This window comes from Lagenorhynchus albirostris, chromosome 13 (assembly GCF_949774975.1).
Source record: "Lagenorhynchus albirostris chromosome 13, mLagAlb1.1, whole genome shotgun sequence".
Lineage (NCBI taxonomy): Eukaryota > Metazoa > Chordata > Mammalia > Artiodactyla > Delphinidae > Lagenorhynchus > Lagenorhynchus albirostris.
The window spans coordinates 37,791,024-37,812,128 of NC_083107.1; the positions used below are offsets into that span (position 1 = coordinate 37,791,024).

The 21,105-nt window shown below is 42.0% G+C and overlaps 1 protein-coding gene across 2 annotated transcripts in view; it reads right to left on the reverse strand.

The window, feature by feature from the left end:
* The window catches only part of LOC132531833 (activator of 90 kDa heat shock protein ATPase homolog 2), a 29,561-nt gene extending 14,401 nt beyond the window's left edge, over positions 1-15,160 (reverse strand). For both annotated transcript variants that reach the window (XM_060169927.1, XM_060169926.1), the window contains exons 1-2: positions 14,962-15,160; positions 13,583-13,773 (exon numbers count right to left, since the gene is read on the reverse strand). In XM_060169927.1, coding sequence (XP_060025910.1) covers positions 13,583-13,773; positions 14,962-15,041 — 271 coding nt within the window. In that variant the 5' untranslated portion in view covers positions 15,042-15,160. The remainder of the gene's footprint in view (positions 1-13,582; positions 13,774-14,961) is intronic.
* Positions 15,161-21,105: the final 5,945 nt, after the last annotated feature.

Consider the following 21,105-nt stretch of genomic DNA (forward strand, 5'->3'; position numbering starts at 1 on the left):
TAAGAAACAGGAAACATCTCGAATAAACAACCTAACCTTGCACCTCAAGCAATTAGAGAAAGAAGAACAAAAAAACCCCAAAGTTAGCAGAAGGAAAGAAATCATAAAGATCAGATCAGAAATAAATGCAAAAGAAATGAAGGAAACAATAGCAAAGATCAATAAAACTAAAAGCTGGTTCTTTGAGAAGATAAACAAAATAGATAAACCATTAGCCAGACTCATCAAGAAAAAAAAGGAGAAGACTCAAATCAATAGAATTAGAAATGAAAAGGAGAAGTAACAACTGACACTGCAGAAATACAAAAGATCATGAGAGATTACTACAAGCAACTCTATGCCAATAAGATGGACAACCTGGAAGAAATGGACAAATTCTTAGAAAGGTACAACCTGCCAAAACTGAATCAGGAAGAAGTAGAAAATATGAACAGACCAATCACAAGCACTGAAATTGAAACTGTGATTAAAAATCTTCCAACAAGCAAAAGCCCAGGACCAGATGGCTTCACAGGCAAATTATATCAAACATTTAGAGAAGAGCTAACACCTATCCTTCTCAAACTCTTCCAAAATATAGCAGAGGGAGGAACACTCCCCAACTCATTTACGAGGCCACCATCACCCTGATACCAAAACCAGACAAGGATGTCACAAAGAAAGAAAACTACAGGCCAATATCACTGATGAACATAGATGCAAAAATCCTCAACAAAATACTAGCAAACAGAATCCAACAGCACATTAAACGGATCATACACCATGATCAAGTGGGGTTTATTCCAGGAATGCAAGGATTCTTCAATATACGCAAATCAATCAACGTGATACACCATATTAACAAACTGAAGAAGAAAAACCATATGATCATCTCAATAGATGCAGAGAAAGCTTTTGACAAAATTCAACACCCATTTATGATAAAAACCCTGCAGAAAGTCGGCATAGAGAGAACTTTCCTCAACATAATAAAGGCCATATATGACAAACCCACAGCCAACATCGTCCTCAATGGTGAAAAACTGAAAGCATTTCCACTAAGATCAGGAAGAAGACAAGGTTGCCCACTCTCACCACTCTTATTCAACATAGTTTTGGAAGTTTTAGCCACAGCAATCAGAGAAGAAAAGGAAATAAAAGGAATCCAAATCAGAAAAGAAGAAGTAAAGCTGTCACTCTTTGCAGATGACATGATACTATACATAGAGAATCCTAAAGATGCTACCAGAAAACTACTAGAGCTAATCAATGAATTTGGTAAAGTAGCAGGAGACAAAATTAATGCACAGAAATCTCTGGCATTCCTATACACTAAGGATGAAAAATCTGAAAGTGAAATCAAGAAAACACTCCCATTTACCACTGCAACAAAAAGAATAAAATATCTAGGAATAAACCTACTTAAGGAGACAAAAGACCTGTATGCAGAAAATTATAAGACACTGATGAAAGAAATTAAAGATGATACAAATAGATGGAGAGATATACCATGTTCTTGGATTGGAAGAAGCAACACTGTGAAAATGACTCTACTACCCAAAGCAATCTACAGATTCAATGCAATCCCTATCAAACTACCACTGGCATTTTTCACAGAACTAGAACAAAAAATTTCACAATTTGTATGGAAACACAAAAGACCCCGAATAGCCAAAGCGATCTTGAGAACGAAAAACGGAGATGGAGGAATCAGGCTTCCTGACTTCAGACTATACTACAAAGCTACAGTAATCAAGACAGTATGGTACTGGCACAAAAACAGAAATATAGATCAATGGAACAGGATAGAAAGCCCAGAGATAAACCCACGCACATATGGTCACCTTATCTTTGATAAAGGACGCAGGAATGTACAGTGGAGAAAGGACAGCCTCTTCAATAAGTGGTGCTGGGAAAACTGGAGAGGTACATGTAAAAGTATGAGATTAGATCACTCCCTAACACCATACACAAAAATAAGCTCAAAATGGATTTAAGACCTAAATGTAAGGCCAGAAACTATCAAACTCTTAGAGGAAAACATAGGCAGGACACTCTATGACATAAATCACAGCAAGGTCCTTTTTGACCCACCTCCTAGAGAAATGGAAATAAAAACTTAAATAAACAAATGGGACCTAATGAAACTTCAAAGCTTTTGCACAGCAAAGGAAACCATAAACAAGACCAAAAGACAACCCTCAGAATGGGAGAAAATATTTGCAAATGAAGCAACTGACAAAGGATTAATCTCCAAAATTTACAAGCAGCTCATGCAGCTCAATAACAAAAAAACAAACAACCCAATCCAAAAATGGGCAGAAGACCTAAATAGACATTTCTCCAAAGAAGATATACAGATTGCCAACAAACACATGAAAGAATGCTCAACATCATTAATCATTAGGGAAATGCAAATCAAAACTACAATGAGATATCATCTCACACCAGTCAGAATGGCCATCATCAAAAAACCTAGAAACAATAAATGCTGGAGAGGGTGTCGAGAAAAGAGAACCCTCTTACACTGTTGGTGGGAATGTAAATTGATACAGCCACTGTGGAGAACAGTATGGAGGTTCCTTAAAAAACTACAAACAGAACTACCATATGACCCAGCAATCCCACTACTGGGCATATACCCTGAGAAAACCATAATACAAAAAGAGTCATGTACCAAAATGTTCATTGCAGCTCTATTTACAATAGCCCAGAGATGGAAACAACCTAAGTGTCCATCATCGGATGAATGGATAAAGAAGATGTGGCACATATATACAATGGAATATTACTCAGCCATAAAAAGAAACGAAATTGAGCTATTTGTAATGAGGTGGATAGGCCTAGAGTCTGTCATACAGAGTGAAGTAAGTCAGAAAGAGAGAGACAAATACTGTATGCTAACACATATATATGGAATTTGAGGAAAAAATGTCATGAAAAACCTAGGGATGAAACAGGAATAAAGACACAGACTTACTAGAGAATGGACTTGAGGCTATGGGGAGGGAGAAGGGTAAACTGTGACAAAGCGAGATAGAGGCATGGACATATATACACTACCAAACGTAAGGTAGATAGCTAGTGGGAAGCAGCCGCATAGCACGGGGAGATCAGCTCGGTGCTTTGTGACCGCCTGGAGGGGTTGGATAGGGAGGGTGGGAGGGAGGGAGACGCAAGCGGGAAGAGATATGGGAACATATGTATATATATAACTGATTCATTTTGTTGTGAAGCTGAAACTAACATACCATTGTAAAGCAATTATACTCCAATAAAGATGTTAAAATGAAAAAAAAAATTCCAATGGCATTTTTCACAGAAATAGAACAATCCTAAAATTTGTATGCAACCACAAGAGACCCCAAACAGCCTAAACAATCTTGAAAAAGAACAAAGCTGAAGGCATCATACTTCCTGATTTCAAACTATATTATAAAGATATAGTAATCAAAAGAGTATGGTATTGGCATAAAAAGCAGGTACACAGATCAATGGAAGAGAATAGAGAGCCCAAAAATAAACCCATGCATATGTGGTCAATTAAGCTTTGACAAAGGAGTCAAGAATATACAGTGAGGAAAGGACAGTCTCCTCAATAAATGATGCTGAGAAAACTGGCAGCCACAAGCAAAACAATGACACTGGACCACTATCTTACACCATACACAAAAAATTAACTCAAGGTGAACTAAAGACTTGAACCTAAGACCTGAAACCACAAAAGCCCTAGAAGAATACAAAAGTGATAAGCTCCTTGACAATGGTCTTGGCAATGATTTTTAGATTTAACACCAAAAGCAAATATAAACAAGCGGGACTAGTCAAACTAAAAAGCTTCTGCAAAGAAAACCCAACAAAATGAAAAGGCAACCTACTGAATGAGAAAAAATATTTGTAAATTATGCATATGATAAGGGGTTAATATCCAAAATATATAAGGAACGTATAAAACTCAATAACAAAAAACAATCTGGTTAGAAAATAGGCAGAAAATCTGAAGAGACATTTTTCCAAAGAAGACATACAAATGGCCAACAGGTACATGAAATGGTGCTCAACATCACAGAATTATACATCAAAAGCACAATGCGATATCACCTCACACCTATTACAGTGTCTTTTATTAACAACTTATTGACCAGAGATGTATTAATATGTCTTTTGTTACCTGAACGTTATTGACCGGAGACGTATCAATACATTTTTAGAGAGTGATACAATTAACATCACCTTGAAAATTTGTTAGAACTTAAAATTGATCGAGGGTTCATTAATCAACTTATGATTGTCGTTATCATTCACATTTTTCTCTGTTAGGTTTTTGTTCCAACCTTGTGTATATTATAAATGCAAGTTTATTACCGTAAAATTTTCAAAAATGACACATCGTGAAATTCTGAGTGAAGAATTTTTTGGTCAATTTTATGCAGATACTTTCTCTGACTGTCCGAGCAACATATATACTAGTGTCTCAGAAGATGATAATTCTTCAGAATATAGTTGATTCAGACGATGTGAATACTAGACTAACAAAAAGACAAAAAACCTTAGTGATTGATTCTGATATGGAAAGTGAAAACGAAACGGTGCTGGAGAATGCTCCTTTGCTTCTACAGAAGAGTGGATTGAAGACATTTCATGAAAATTAGAAGACTTTACAGGTGTGTCAGGTGTAACCACTGAATGTAATAACCCGAAACATAACAGAATTAATTTTGTTTTTTGGCAATAACTTTTTCGAGTTGGTCGCTTCTCAAACAAACTTGTATCACCAACGGAATGAAAAATCATATAAAGAGTATGGTAAGGCTTTAAAATGGACTGATGTAAACAATAGTGACACGAAGAAGTTCCTTGGATTAATAATTTTGATGGGACAAATAAGAAAGTCACACTGGAAAGAATATTGGACTGATCCCTTACTTGAAACACCTGTCTTTCCAAAGATTCTGACGAGAATAAGGTTCAAACAAATAATGACAGCTCTTCACTTTAATAACTCAGAAACTCCACTTCCTACAGACAGAATTTCAAAAGTTAAACCTCTTTTAGATTATTTTCTACCAAAATTTCAATCGATCTATATACAAACAAGAGCTATCACTTGATAAGGGAATGATAAAAGTGGAGAGGACAACTCAAGATTCAAAACCTATAATCCCAGAAAACTTACAAAATATGGAATTTTGGTCAGGATGGTTAGCGAAAGTGAAACTGGATATATATGCTACCTTGAGATTTACACAGGTGAAGGAAAGAAACTACAACAATATTATCAGTCCTACAATCTTATCTTGGTTCACAGCACCATATGTACCAAGACAATTATTACAACAGTGTGTCCACATCTGAAACACTGTTGAAAAATAAAACCAGAGTTTGTGGGACTATAAGAGAGAATTGTGGTCTACCAAACCAATTAAAGGAGAAATCTAAAATCTACAGGAGGAGAAATGACATTCTTATGGAAGGGAGAAGTGATTCTTCTTATATGGAAAGACAAGAGGCTAGTCCGCATGGTGACAACTATTCATGATGCCTCCATAACATCTACAGGAAAGGAAGACAGGAGGACTGGCCATCAGAAAACTAAGCCCACTTGTATATTAGAGTATAATAAATATATGAGGGACTTCCCCAGTGGTACAGTGGATAAGACTCCGTGCTCCCAATGCAGGGGGCCCGGGTTCGATCCCTGGTCAGGAAACTAGATCCCACATGCATGCTGCAACTAAGAGTTCGCATGCCACAACTAAGGAGCCCTGGAGCCGCAACTAAGGAACCCGTCTGCCGCAACTGAGCCCACGTGCCGCAACTAAGGAGCTGGCAAGCTGCAACTAAGGAGCCCACCTGCTGCAACTAAAACCTGGTGCAACCAAATAAATATTTAAAAAAAATAGAATCATATCAAAAACAAAACAAAACACAACAAAAATGTATGAAAGGAGTTGATCGATCGATCAATATCTGGCAAACTTCAATATCCTCCAGAAAACTCGAAAATGGTATAAGAAAGTGGGTTACTGTTTGAGTAATTACAGTTTATTCAACGCATTTAAAATTTACTGTAGCCTTAATGCACATAATAAAATGACTTAACAAGCAATTTTTGTTAGCAGTAGCTAGAGAATGGGTAACTGACCAGTCTGGTGAATGTAGTGGTAGTCCCACACCTGGTGCTTCTTGTGGCATTTCTAAAAGAGCCCCTCCACAAAGATCCACCTTGTTGACTATCAGGTAAAATAAAAGAACATATTCTATATGAAATAATACCCACAGGACTAATAAAAAATGACACCACAAAGTGTAGAATCTGATCTTCCAGGAGAAAGCACAGTGAAAAGTATATTTGTAATAGATGTTCTTTCCCCTGCACAGAGGTGCCTGCTTTACTGCCTATCACACTCTAACGAAATAATAGAATGCTTTAGTAAGACATGTACTAAGTTTCAAATAAATACATTAAATGAAAAAAAAGTTGTTGATATTTACTCAAACACAGGTGTTTCAATATTCACTTACATAACAAATTGCCAGCCACAGGCGTTAAGTTTCTGCAAAAATCCCCCCATCGGTAATGTGTTAAAAAGAGAAGAAATAATGAGTGTTGGCAAGGATGTGGAGAAAAAGAAATCCTTGTGCACTGCTGGTAGGAATGTAAACTGGTGCAACCACTATGGAAAACAGTATGAAGGTTCCTCCAAAAATTAAAAATAGAACTACCATATGATCCAGCAATTCCAGTTCTGGGTATATATCCAAAGGAAACAATAACACTAATTTGAAAAGATATATGCATCTACATGTTCACTGCAGCATTATTTACAATAGCTAAGACATGCAAGCAACCTAAGTGTCCGTCAGTGGAAGAACAGATAAAGAAAATGTAGTACATACACACAATGGAATATTATTTAGCTATAAAAAAGAAAAACACTCCTGCCAATTGTAGCAACCTGGATGGAACTTGAGGGCATTATGCTAAATAAAATAAGTCAGAAAGACAAATACTATTTGATCTCACTTATATGTGCAATCTAAAAGAAAAAAATAAAACGAAAAACCGAAGTTGGACTTCCCTGGTGGCACAGTGGTTAAGAATCCACCTGTAAATGCAGGGGACACGGGTTTGAGCCCTGGTCCTGGAAGATCCCACATGCTGCGGAACAACTAAGCATGTGCACCACAACTACTGAGCCTGCACTCTGGAGCCCGCGAGCCACAAGTACTGAGCCCGCGCACCACTACTACTGAAGCCTGCGCACCTAGAGCCAGTGCTCCACAACAAAGAGAAGCCACTGCAATGAGAAGTCTGCGCACCACAACGAAGAGTAGCCCCCACTTGCCACAACTAGAGAAAGCCCACATGCATTAACGAAAGACCCAATGCAGCCAAAAATTCATTTTAAAAAAAGAAGAAGCAATTAAAAATAAAATCCAAAGTCACAGATACAGAGAACAGATTAGTGGTTGCCAGAGACAGGGTGGTCGAATGGGTAAAACGGGTGAAAGTGGTCAAAAGTACAAATTTCCAGTTATAAAAAATAAGTCATGGGGATGTAATACACAGTATGGTAATTATAATAATACTATATTGTATATTTGAAAGAAAGTAAACCTTAAAAATTCTCATCCCAAGAAAAAAGAAAATCTTATAACCGTATGGTGATGAATGTTAACTAGACTTATTGTGGTCACCATTTCTTGATGTGTACAAATATACAATCATTATATCACAAAATGAATATAATGTTGTATGCCTATTACATCTCAATTTAAAAAAAGGGATAAAGATTAGAGCAAAAATAAATGAAACATGGGACTTCCCTGGTGGTGCAGTGGTTAAGAATCTGCCTGCCAATGCAGGGGACACGGGTTCAAGCTCTGGTCTGGGAAGATCCCACATGCTGTGGAGCAACTAAGCCCATTTACCACAACTACAGAGCCTGTGCTGTAGAGCCTGCAATCCACAACTACTGAGCCCGTGTGCCACAACTCCTGAAACCCACGCACCTAGAGCCCATGCCCCACAACAAGAGAAGCCACCGCAATGAGAAGCCTGTGGACCACAACGAAGAGCAGCCCCCGCTCACTGCAACTACAGAAAGCCTGTGCGCAGCAACAAAGACCCAATGCAGCCAAATAAATAAATAAATTAAATAAAATAAATGAAACAGAGAACAGGAAAACAATAGAAAAGATTAATAAAACAAAGAGCTGGTTCTTTGAAAAGATAAACAATTATTGACAAAACTTTAGCTAGACTAACCAAGGGAAAAACAGATGATCCAAATAAATAAAATTAAAAATGAAAGAGGAGACATTACAACTGATACCACACAAATACAAAGGATAATAAGCAACTACCGTTAACAATTTTATGCTATAAAACTGGACGACCTAAAAGAAATGGATAAATTCCTAGAAACATATCACCTACCAAGCCTGAATCATTAAGGACTAGAAAGTCTGAACAGACCAATTATGATTAAGGAAACTGAATCAGTAATCAAAAAAAAACTCCCAACAAAGAAAAGCCCAGAATCAGATGATTTCATTGGGGAATTCTACCAAACATTTAAAGAATTAACGTCAATCCTTTTCAAACTCTTCCCAAAAACTGAAGAGAGGGAACATTCCCAGACTCATTTTAAGAGGCCAGCATTACCAGGATACCAAAGCCAGTTAAGGACACTACAAGAAAAAATTACAGGGCTACTCAGCCATCCAGTGGTTAAGACTCTGCGCTTCCACTGCAGGAGGCCCAGGCTTGATCCCTGGTCGGGGAACTAAGATCCACATGCCACACAGTGCGGCCAAAAAAAAATAAAGAAAAGAAAAAGAAAAAATTACAGACAAATATACCTGATGAATATAGATGCAAAAATTCTCAACAAAATACTGGCAAATTGAATTCAACAGCACATTAAAAGGATCAAATACTAAGATCAAGTGGAATTAATGCCTGGGATGCAAGGATGGTTTAATACCCAAGTCAAATGTGATGCATCACATTAATACAATGAAAAATAAAGATAATATGATCATCTCAATTCATGCAGAAAAAGCATTTGAGAAAATTCAACATCCACTGATAATAAAAACTCCCAACAAAGTGGGTATAATAGAAACATACCTCAACATAATAAAGGCAATATATATGACAAGCCCACAGCTGACATTGTACTCAACGGTGAAATGTTTGAAGCTTTTCCCCTAATAACAGGAATAAGATAAGGGTACCCACTCTCACCACTCCCATTCAACACAGTATTGGAAGTCCTAGCCAGAGCAATCAAGCAAGAAAAAGAAATAAAAGGCATCCAAATTGGAAAGGAAAAGGTAAAATTACCTCTATTTGCATAGCACATGATCATATATACAAAAAAATCCAAGAGACCATTAGAACTAATAAATAAATTCAGTAAAGTTTCAGGATAGAAAATCAACATACAAAAATCAGTTGCTTTTCAATACACTAACAATGAACTATCTGAAAAAGAAATAAAGAAAACATCCCATTTACAATAGCAGCAGAAACAGTATATACTTAGGAATAAATTTGACCTAGGAGGTAAAAGATCTGTAGATGGGAAACTATAAGACACTGATGAAAGATATCCCATGTTCATGTCTTGGAAGAATTAATATTGTTAAAATGTCCATACTACTTGGGAGATTGGGATTGACATATATACACTAATATGTATAAAACAGATAACTAGTAAGAACCCACTGCATAAATAAATAATTTTTAAAAAATGTCCATACTACACAAAGGCATCTGTACATTCAATGCAATCCCTACCAAGATTCCAGTGGCATTTTTTTTACAGAAGTAGAAAAACCAATCCTAAAATTCACATGGAACCACAAAACACTCTGATAGCCAAAGCAATCCCAAGAAAGAAGAACAAAGCTGGAGGCATCACAATTCCTGATTTCAAAAGCAAGAGTGATCAAAACAGTATGGTACTGGCATAAGAAAAAGACATGTACCAATGGAACAGAATCAAGAGCCCAGAAATAAACCCATGCATATATGGTCAACTAATATATGACAAGAGAAACAAAAATACTCCATGGGTAAAAGATACTACCTTCGGGGCTTCGCTGGTGGCACAGTGGTTGAGAGTCCGCCTGCCGATGCAGGGGACGGGGTTTCGTGCCCTGGTCCGGGAGGATCCCACATGCTGTGGAGCGGCTGGGCCCGTGAGCCATGGCCACTGAGCCTGCGTGTCCGGAGCCTGTGCTCCGCAACGGGAGAGGCCACAACAGTGAGAGGCCCGTGTACCGCAAAAGATAAATAAATAAAGATACTACCTTCAATAAATGGTGCTGGGAAAACTGGATATTCACATGCAAAAGAATGAAAATGAATCTTACACTATACACAAAATATACACTATACACAAAAATTAACTTGAAATGGCTTAAAAACTTAAATGTAAGACCTGAATCCATAAAACTCCTAGGGAAAAAGACAGGGAAAAAGCTCCTTGATGTTGGTCTGGGACTACTCAAACTAAAAAGCTTCTGCACAAGCAAAAGAAACAATCAACAAAATGAAAAGGCAACCTACAGAATAGAAGAAAATATTTGTAAACCATATCTGATGAGTTAATATCCAAAATATGTAAGGAATCATACAACTCAACAGCAAACAACCAAACCAAAACAAAAAATACCATTAAAAAGATGAGCAGGGCTTCCCTGGTGGCGCAGTGGTTAAGAGTCCGCCTGCCGATGCAGGGGACACGGGTTCGTGCCCCAGTCTGGGAAGATCCCACATGCCGCGGAGTGGCTGCGCCCGTGGGCCATGGCCGCTGAGCCTGCACGTCTGGAGCCTGTTGCTCCGCGGCGGGAGAGGCCACAACAGTGAGAGGCCCGCGTACCGCAAAAAAAAAAAAAAAAAAACAGATGGACAAAGGAACTGAAGAGACATTTATGCAAAGAAAGTATTCAAATGCCCAACAGGTACCTGAAAAGGTGTCCAACATCACTAATCATCAGGGAAATGTAAATCAAAACCATAAAGAGATAACACTGTACCCCTGTTAGAATGGCTACTATCAAAAAGAGATAACAAGTGCTGGTGAGGATGTGGAGAAAAGGGAACCCTCATGCACTACTGGTGGGAATGTAAATTGGTGCAGCCACTATGGAAAACCATATAGAGGTTCCTCAAAAAATTAAAAATAGAATTACCACATGATGTAGCAATTCCACTTCTGGATATATAGCCAAAGGAAATGGAATCACTATCTCAAAGACATATCTGCACCCCGATATTCAATACAGCATTATTTATGGTAGCCAAGACATGGAAACAACCTAAGCACCCGTCGATGGATGAATGAATAAAGAGAATGTGGCATATTTACACAACGGAATATTATTCAGCCACAAAAAAGAAGGGAAATCTTGCCATTTGTGACAACATGGATGATCCCTGAGGGCACTATGCTAAGTGAGATAAGTCAGAGAAAACCAAATAGTGTATGATCTCATTTATATGTGTAATCAAAAAAAAAAAAACCAAACTCACAGAAACAGAAAGTAGACTGGTGGTTGCAAGGTGGCAGAGGGAAGGGTGGTGAAGGTGGTCAAAAGACACAAAGGGCACATATAACTTCCACTTATATGATAAGTAAGTTCTGAGGATGTTATGTGCAGCAGGGTAAGCAATACAGCATTATACACTTGAAAATTGCTCAGACAGCAGATCTTAAAAGTTCTCAACATACACACAAAAAAATTGTAACTATATGAGGTGATGAATATTTTAACTAACCTTATTGTGGAAATCATTTTGCAATATACACATATATCAAATCATCATGTTGTATACCTTTCACTCATACAATGTTATAAATCAATTATATCTCAATAAATCTGAGAAAGCTATAACTTTAATATAATTAAAATTTAATTAAAAAAAAAAAAGGAAGACCAGAGTACTGTCTCCTCCCCAGCGGGTCCCACTAGCCACCTCTAGGATTAACTACTAGAGGAGAAAGCACACGGGGTCAGGGAAGCCCTGTTCCGTCTGCCCTCTGGCTGCTGCCTGGGAGTTGCTGGGTCTTAACCTACAAAGGAGCTGGTTGCTGCTTTAAGCTAAGGGAGATGGAAGAGACACAAGACCATGAGTTTCCTTGGGGACCTCAGAGCCCCTGTCTTGAGGAGTTGGATGTGTAAGGAGCCAGATCCTGCTATGATCCAGCCAAGAGCAGCCACTGAGGGAGCAACTGAGAGCAAACCCCAAGCCAGAAGGTTTCAACGCACAAGTGGGACTGCTTTTGATGCTCGCTGAACATTCCCTGGGCTCTGGCCTGGCTCCAGTTAGCAAGACAGCCACTAGGACAGAGGCGCAAGGACAGCTCACCAGGCAGCTCTCTAACCCAAACTCTCAAGAAAGAAGCTGACACAAGCTGAGGCCCAAACACAGCACCATCCTCCAGAACCAGATCTTGCCCTCTCTCCTCCTTTTCCTTTTCCCTGTCTTCATATCCATGGTTATTTCAACAAATATTTATTGAGTATAGACGGTCCACCCAGCAAGGAGCCAGGCACCACGGGAGAAATTTATTCATTCAACAAACACAACGTTTCAGACAGTGATCGAACCAAAACCAATCAATCCCTGGCCCAAAGACCCAAAGAATGAAAACAACCAAAATGTCTATCAACTGATGAACAGATAAAATGTGCTACATCTATACAACAGAACGTTAGTCAACAATGAAAAAGAATGAAACATGCTACAAGACAGATGAACCTTGAAAACATTATGTCAAGTAAAAGAAGCTGCTCACAAAAGACCACATACTGTGTGATACCATTCATATGAAATGTCCAGAACAGGCAAATCCATGGAGACAGAAATTAGATTAGAGGTTGCAAGGACTGGGGGAGTGACTGCTAACAGGTACATGGTTTTGGGGGAGAGATGAAAATGTTCTATAATTGACTGTAGTGATGGCTGCACAACTCTCTGAATATACTGAAAACCAGGCAATTGTACACTTTAAATGAGCGACCTGTACGGCATGTGAATTATACCTCAATAAAGCTGATATTTTAAAAAATCTCTGCCCTGATGAACGGGGAGAAAAGGGGAATCCAGAACAATAATAATGTAACCATATGTAGTGTGCCAAATATCAGTGCTTTGGGGAGAAATTAAGCAGGGAAGGGAAACAGTACAAGGAAGGGATCTGAAACTGTCAGAGAATGGAGACAGATGGCTTTACTCAGGATGCAAACCTGAAAGAGCTTAAGGAGCCAGCAGGCACCTATTGAGGGGAAGAGTACTCCAGGCAGCAGCTCCAGGAAACGCTAGTGCTCACAAATGCCTGGCAGATTGAGTCCAGCTGACGGCTAAGAGCCCTAAAGAGCTGAGTGCTGGGAGAAAGGGAAGCCCACAGCTGGTTGGACAAGGAACTCCACATGCAGTTAAGGGTATCCAGAACTCCAAACACCAATTCAGGGCCCCATAGCAGGAGTTCTAAATTTATCTGTTGAATGAATGACTAATGAATCAACCAACTCTGCCCCAACACAGCCCCCAGCCCCACCTGTACCTGGAGGACCCTGTTACCTTTCCAGCCCAGTTTGATGTTCCACTCATAGAAGAAAATCAGCTTTCCTTTGCGGCTGCTGCAGGAAGCCTCGCCTTCCACCTGCTTCAGCTCACTGATCTCGCAACGGCCAGCCTCATTCTCCACAGCAATGCCCACCAGGAGCTCACGGAGCTTCCCCTTGGACCAGCTGGTGGCATCCCGCTCTGTCCTAACGAGGGCCAGAAGAAGGGCAGAGCTGTGGATGGAAGCCCCCACTGGTGTCCACACGCCCACTCTGGGGAATCAGGGTAATGCCCTGGCCCAGTCCAGATCAGCCCAATTCCTCTCAAGCAGCTGTTGGGTGGTACTTTGTCTTAAAAACACTGGTTTATTTGGGGGAAAGGAGGTCTCGAAATCTCACCTGGTGGAAATGGAGGGGTAAAGCCTAGGCCACATGAAAAGGTAATTATAACTGAAATAACTTTTATCATAATAAGACAAATTATCAAGTGTTTTCACACAGATATTATCTCATACAATCTTCCCAAATAATGTTCCCATTTAAAGGGGTGGAAATGAGCAGAGAGAAGTCCATTAAGTGTCCACGGTGACAAGGCTGGGAAAGGAGAGGTCAGCTCTTCCTAACCCCAAGCCAGGACTCCCCCAGGGAAGGATGCCCTCACAGGCTAAGGCTTTGCTCTGCCCTGGACCTGCCTCAGCATCACCTTGATGGCCTTGAGATAGCACAGCCCTCAGAGGAGCAGAGCAGAGATCACTTCCTGAAGCTCTGACTGAAGAGTGAGGGGCAAAAATCAGCCCAAGCTCCATATGAGATAGAAAAAGGATGGGTAACTAGTAAGAACTCCTAGAAGGCAGGGCTCACCAGAGACTCATCAAGTTAGATGTGGAGTTGAGATCCAAATTCCTGTTCTTTCCAATACATACGTAACACACACACAAACACACACACACACACTTTCTACCTTCATTTTAACTCCCCCAAACTTCAAGGGGCTGGGGGGGAGGGGCGGCGCGGGGAGAGCTTCTAAGGTCAGAGACTGCCGAAGCTGAAGCGGTAAGTCAAGAATGACTTCTATTCCTGGGACCCAACCCAACTTTCAAAAAGAAGAAAGTGAAGTCCCAGAGCCGGTGCAGATAAGACACCGGGTCTTCAGGCTCCAAGGGCTCCGCAAGCCCTGAGGCTAATGACGAGCATCTGCACCTGTGCAGCCCCCAACCCTCCCCACTCCCCCGGCCCGGGGCCCACCACGGCCCGGGAGGCGCCCCGAGACACCCGGCCGCCCCTGCACCCGGGTTACAGGGCTCCGGGCGCTCGCAGAGGGTCCCCACCCCCACCCCGCCGGCTCCTGAGGGAGGAGGCCCAGACGCCGCGGCCCCGGCCCCTGCCCGGCCGCACCAGTGCCAGTTGTTCACGTTGGTCCCGTCCTCCCGCTCCTCCACGATCCAGCGCGGGTCTCCCTGGCCCCACTTGGCCATGTCTGCGCCGCGGCGCGGCCTCAGCGGAGAACAAGGAAGAGCCGCGGCAGCGCTACGGCTCCGTCGCCGACGTTTCCGGCCTTCGAGCCCAAGATCAGAGCGTTCGCAGCGCCCAGAAAGTGCCAGAAATCCCCGCCCCCTGCGCCACCCGGCCCCGCCCGCCCCGCTCGCCCCGCTGCGGAGCTCCGGGAGAGCTGGAGCGGGGCTGTTTCCGAGGGGCGGGGGCGCGGGGCGGGGCCCGGAAGGTGGAGAGGGCGGGGGGCGTCTGGGCTCAGGAAGCCCGCCCCCGGGAGGGGGTTGGGCCCGAGGCGGGTGCGGGCCAGGAGGGGAGGGGTCGGGGCCCAGGAGACCCGCGTGGGGGCGGCGGTGGGTAGGCTAAGGGCCCGAGCCACGGCGCTGGGCGGGGGGCGACCTGGGAGGCCGGGTGGGGTTTGCGGAGGCCTTGGGCCCCGCCGCGGGTCTCGCAAGTGCACGGGCTGGGGAAGGCCGGACGCCTCTCAACGGTTCGTTATTATTACTGCAGCGACGACCTTCAGTGCTGGCAAGCGGGGCGTTGAGTAAGGGGCGCCTGAGAGTTGCACCGGGGCTGCAGACAGGAAACGGCCGTCGGGCTGCCACCGGCAGTGCTGACGGTGTTCGGTCCTCTCGAGGACACGACCCTCGCGAGCACTTGGTCACCCTGTTTGCTGTGCGACCGACTTGCAGAGGTCGGAGCGCGCCCACGATGCGAGGCGGAGGTGGTCTCGGCGGAGCGCGCCGTGTTTACACCGTATTCGTTTTCTGTTGAAAGTTCCTACGGAGTTGGTGCACTCTGGCTCTCTCCTGGACGCCAAGTCTCACGCCTTTCCGCCACCTGTCCAAGTAGCACGAGCTACCAAGTTCCCAGTTACTTCGGGAATGTTTACATTTTATTCATGTAATAGTCCTTTCTAGATGACAAAAGAATGTGATAGCAAGCGTATATTACTGCAGCTCGATTCAATTTTACAAAAGTTAAGTGGATATTAATGATTCCTTTAACGAATTTTCACCTTTCAGCAAAAACTTTGCGCCAACTATTTAGGAAATGTTGCTGACAGGTCTGTGGATATTTATTTAGCAGGCAGAACAGGTATGGAATTTTGGAAGTCTGGAAGTACCTCACTGTTCTGTTCCACTGTGATGGACTGTCCTCTGTCTGTGGTCTGTTCTCAATGAAATAAGCTGGTAGAGAATACTTTTCTCCATTTGCTTACTGGAGCTACTACATTCCAACGTCATTTTCCAAAAAGCTACAACAGTTTTGTAAGCAGACTGTTTACCAAGTGTTTTGACCCCCAAACAAAATGACATTTTGATTTCACCTTTTACACTTTACTTCACCAAACGCATGGACAACTAACACAAGGTATCAGATAGAAAAGAATTGGATGGGCAATACTAGTGGGTACTGTTTTCTTGTGAATTTTATCTAGTTCATAAAGAATATTACCAATGGAACAGCACATAGTGAGATATGTATCATTGGAACCTGGGGTAAGACTTACAAGAAAACTTACGGTATATGAAGTATTGAGAGTAGTCAAAATCAGAGGGACAGAACAGTGTTGCCAGGGGCTGCGGGGAGAGGGAAGTGGGGAGTTATTGTTTAGTGGGTATAGAATTTCAGTTTTACAAGATGAAACAAATTCTGAAGATGGAGGGTGGTGATGGTAGCACAACATTATGAATGTACTTAACACCACTGAACTGTACACATAATGGTTACAATGGTAAATTTTTTATGTGTATTTTACCACAATAAAAAAATTTTCGAAAAACAACCTCTAAATCAATGAGTAAAATGTTGCTGGGGAAGAGGATAATCATGAAATATGGAGGTATATCAAACATACCCCTGCTCAGTTTACTTACTAACTACATTCAAAAGGGAAAAGTAATCTTTACAAAGGAGAAATCTGGCAACTAACCACCTTAACCAAATGGTCAAACTCAGCATCAATGGAGCAAACTGACATGTGTACACCATCACCTAAGTAGCATTCCTGCCAAAAATGCTTATTCTGAATCTAATCATGAGGAAACAATCAGAAAAGTCCAAATTGAGGGAAATTCTGCAAAATGGATCTGGCCTAAACTCTACAAAAATAAACATTTCATGAATATCAAAAGAAGACTAAAGAGAGGTGGCAATAGATGCAATGCTTGATCCTAAATGAGCTCCTGGATCCAAAACAAACAGTTTAAAATGACATAATTGGGGAAATTTAAATTGCATTTCAGACTGCATACTGGATAATGTTGTATCAATGTTAAATCTTCTGAGCAGTTAAACTTTGGTTACAAACAAGAGCATTCTTGTTCTTTGGAGATTACATGCTGAAATATTTGTAGGTAAATTGTCATGATGTCTGCAATTAACTCAGAGAAAAGCAGATAAAGCAAGGTGGCAAAGGTTGACACCTGGTGAATCCAGGTGAAGTGTATCTGAGGGTTCCTTGAACTATTCTTGCAACTCTTCTGTAAGTTTGAGATTATCTTCAAAAGAAAAACTGGGGGGAAAAATTGAGTCAAAACATCTTCAGGGTCAAAGCATGGGTTGTAGCCTTTTGTAACCATCCAGTACTAGGGTGGGTAAAAATTACACCACAACATTTATCGAGCATCTACTGTGTGTCCAAGTCTGCTGTATGCTGGAGTGATCACGAAAATAAGACATGGGGCTCAGGCAGCAGTGGAGGAGACGAGTGTGAATTCACCTTCATGGTAAATCCAGTGTGCCCTGGGAGCACAGAGGAGAAAGTGCCTAATTCTCCCTAGGGGAGTGTGGTGCTTGTGTAGTTCTCTTCTCAGAGGAGGCTTATAGAGTGAGGACTCTTGTCTTCAAGAGAGCAAAGGGGAGCAGCAAGTGCCCAGGCACAGAAGCATGGAGAAGCATACTGCACCAAGGGGGCTCTAACAGTCATGTAAGGGGGGCTACAGGAGATGAGGCTGCAAGGGGGCAAATTGCCCCCTCATGAAAGGTCTCATTTGCCCTGCTGAGTATTGTGGACTTTGTTCTGTAGGCAACAGGAAAACACTGAGGTGATCTAAATGGAGAAATGACGTGATCGGACTTGTGTTTTAGAAAAATCATTCTTAGGACAATTTGAACAATGGACAGGAGTGGGATAAAAACTGGAAGGGGGGATATTTGTCAGAGTGGAGAGGAGGTGACAGATCTGAGAGGCATTAAAAGCGGAACCCGTGATATGGGAGTGCAGTGGAGGAAGTGCTTTTCAGAGCCTGGGACTTGCACCTTGCTTAATCACCATCATTCTGAGAGACTAGAATGAAAAGAGGCTGGCGGAGGGCTTAGGTGATAACCCTGGAGATCAGCATGCAGGGGATGGGCAGAAAAATGGAGCCTGAAAAGGGAAACCGAAAGAAAGAGGAAGAAAACAGAGAAGACATTTGATCATGGAAGCCAAGGGTCGGGATGGAGGGAGAGGTCAGCAGTGTTAGACGTGGAAGACGGCAAGTAGGATAATAAAGAAATTGTTCTTTGGATTTGACAGGAGGGCCATTGGGCCCTTTGCAGGGAGCAGTTTCAGTGAACGACTGGGGCAGAAGCCGGGTCACAGTGGACAGAGGAAGTGAGAAAGTTGAGACCATGCTTTCAAAATGTTTGACAGGGGCTTCCCTGGTGGCGCAGTGGTTGAGAGTCCGCCTGCCTATGCAGGGGACACGGGTTCGTGCCCCAGTCCGGGAAGATCCCACGTGCCACGGAGCGGCTGGGCCCGTGAGCCATGGCCGCTGAGCCTGCACGTCCGGAGCCTGTACTCCGCAACGGGAGAGGCCACAACAGTGAGAGGCCCGCGTACCGCAAAAAAAAAAAAAAAAATGTTTGACAGGATGGGTAAGAGAAATGGACAGTAGCTGGATACGGATATGGAGTGAAAGGAGATTTTGCCTTTTCCTTTTAAATGTTTTCACATGCTGATGGGGACTAGCTGGTGAAAAGAGGGCCAGGTGGTAAAGCAAATCCCCAGAAGCAATGGGAAGAGATGAGTCCAAAAGCAGGTGGGGCTCATCCTGGGATAGGAAGACCCAAGGAGAAAGGATAAGGATGGATGTTTCTATAGCAAGCTTGGTTTTGATCAGTTTGATTTGGGGAGAGGGAGAAGAGATGAATGAGGTGGCAAGTTGGACAACTTCAGGTGGCATCTCACCTGCAGCAAAGTGAGGGTGATGACACTGACAGGCTTTGGGGGAAGAAATGCAAAATGCTGTAAGAATGTCTTTTTTCCCATAACCCATCTATACCAGGGTAAGACCAAATCATTGTCACCTTTTCTAAACACGCCTGCACCACACTTTCTCTGTCTAGTGACAGAAGAAAAGATTGTATCCAGGATTGACTTTCGTTAGCAATGCACTAGAATCAGGACTTTGATTCAAGTTTCACACCACAACAGGTCTATAAGAGGCTAAGATTCTGCTTTTATGGAAGTCACCACTCTAATTTATTTCTAAAATTCTGATGCCTATCTCTCAGTTTAGTTTAATTGCATTAATATTTATTCACCAGTATGCACGCCTGCCCCCCACCCCGCCAGAGCTCGTAGTGCGCCTGTGTTGCTCTCGGGCTCTGAGCTGTGCCCAGCACACAGTAGGCACCAGGAAATGTTTGTTTGGATAACTGAATGGAAAAGGGAATGAATATTTCTCAAACCTGTCTTTCCAACCTATTAGTAGGCTGTAAAAACAGTTCAGCAGGCATCCACCATCAGTGTTATCTCAATGAAAGAGAATAGTTTAAATACTAGAGTGATTACATGTGGTAAAGGCAAACATTGCTTCTTAAATCATCACATGTGTGGGGTATGTTATGATTATATTGAGTGAGTTTGTTGTTGTTGTTTTGGTTTGGGTTTTTTTTTAGTGTTTGAAAGCCACTGTTGCAGCAAACACAAAGGTAGGTATGATAGCTTACAACTAACCGTTGATCTGTTTTTGCGCATTGTAGAATCCCCAGTGCCTAGCACACAGCAGATCTCAATAAATACTGGATGCATGAATGGGGGCAGGGGTAAGAAGGGGAGAAATTAAAAGGATTTATTTTATCATGGTTCCCATAGATGAGTTTATATAATAACACTAGGGACTATTTAGCACAGGAATTTCCCGTCTTTAGCTTTTCCATATGCTGTAGATTGAACAAGTCTTTTATACTCTCTAACTTCAGTTTGCATGTCTATTATTAGCCTTTTTCAACTAGGGCTCCTCATATGAACTGCAGAACACAAAATGACTTGAGTGACTATTTTCTTGATTCTTCCCAGGATGGTATATAAGTAGTGTCATTCTTAATACATAGGGGGAAAAAATATTGGTTGAATGAATCATTTCATAGGAGTAAAAGAAGACGTTGGTTGAAGAGATATGAAAGGAGATAACTGGGCTTTGAAGGTAGAAATGGGAGAGGTCGGTCCAGACCAAAGAAGAAAAGTATTAGCAAAGATGTGAAAGTCAGGAAAGTAACTAGGGGGAAGTAGGCTGGACACAAATGGAATGGGCACTAAGACTGAAATGAGGACATTTTGAGGAAGGTGTGAAAGCCAGTGTGAAGAGTCCTTTTACGCCAATGTGAAGGAAATGTGTTCTGAGTTGTATCTCCCATAGCAGTATCAGACCACGCTGGCAGGCTCTGCAGCCCTGTGCTTGGATCCAGGTCTTGACTCTGCCACTTACCAGCTGAGTGACCTTGGGCAAATTCCATAACCTCTTTGTACTTCATCACCTCTTTGTACTTTGTAAAATGGGGATGATATTACTACCTATCTGTATTACCATTAGATTCAACTGCTAGTAACAAAGTAGCAATAACAGAATAATACAAGATAGCCTTTTCCTTTCATGTAAAAATAGGCAGTCCATGGTGAATATGGAAGATACACAATCATCAGGGACCTGAGCTTACATTAGCAATCCTCACCACATGGCTTCCATTTCAGGGTCCAGTTCCAGTCAACACAACCACATTCTAACCAGAAGGAAAAAGAAAAACCAAGAGTACATCCTCAACTTGTAAGACATAGCCCAG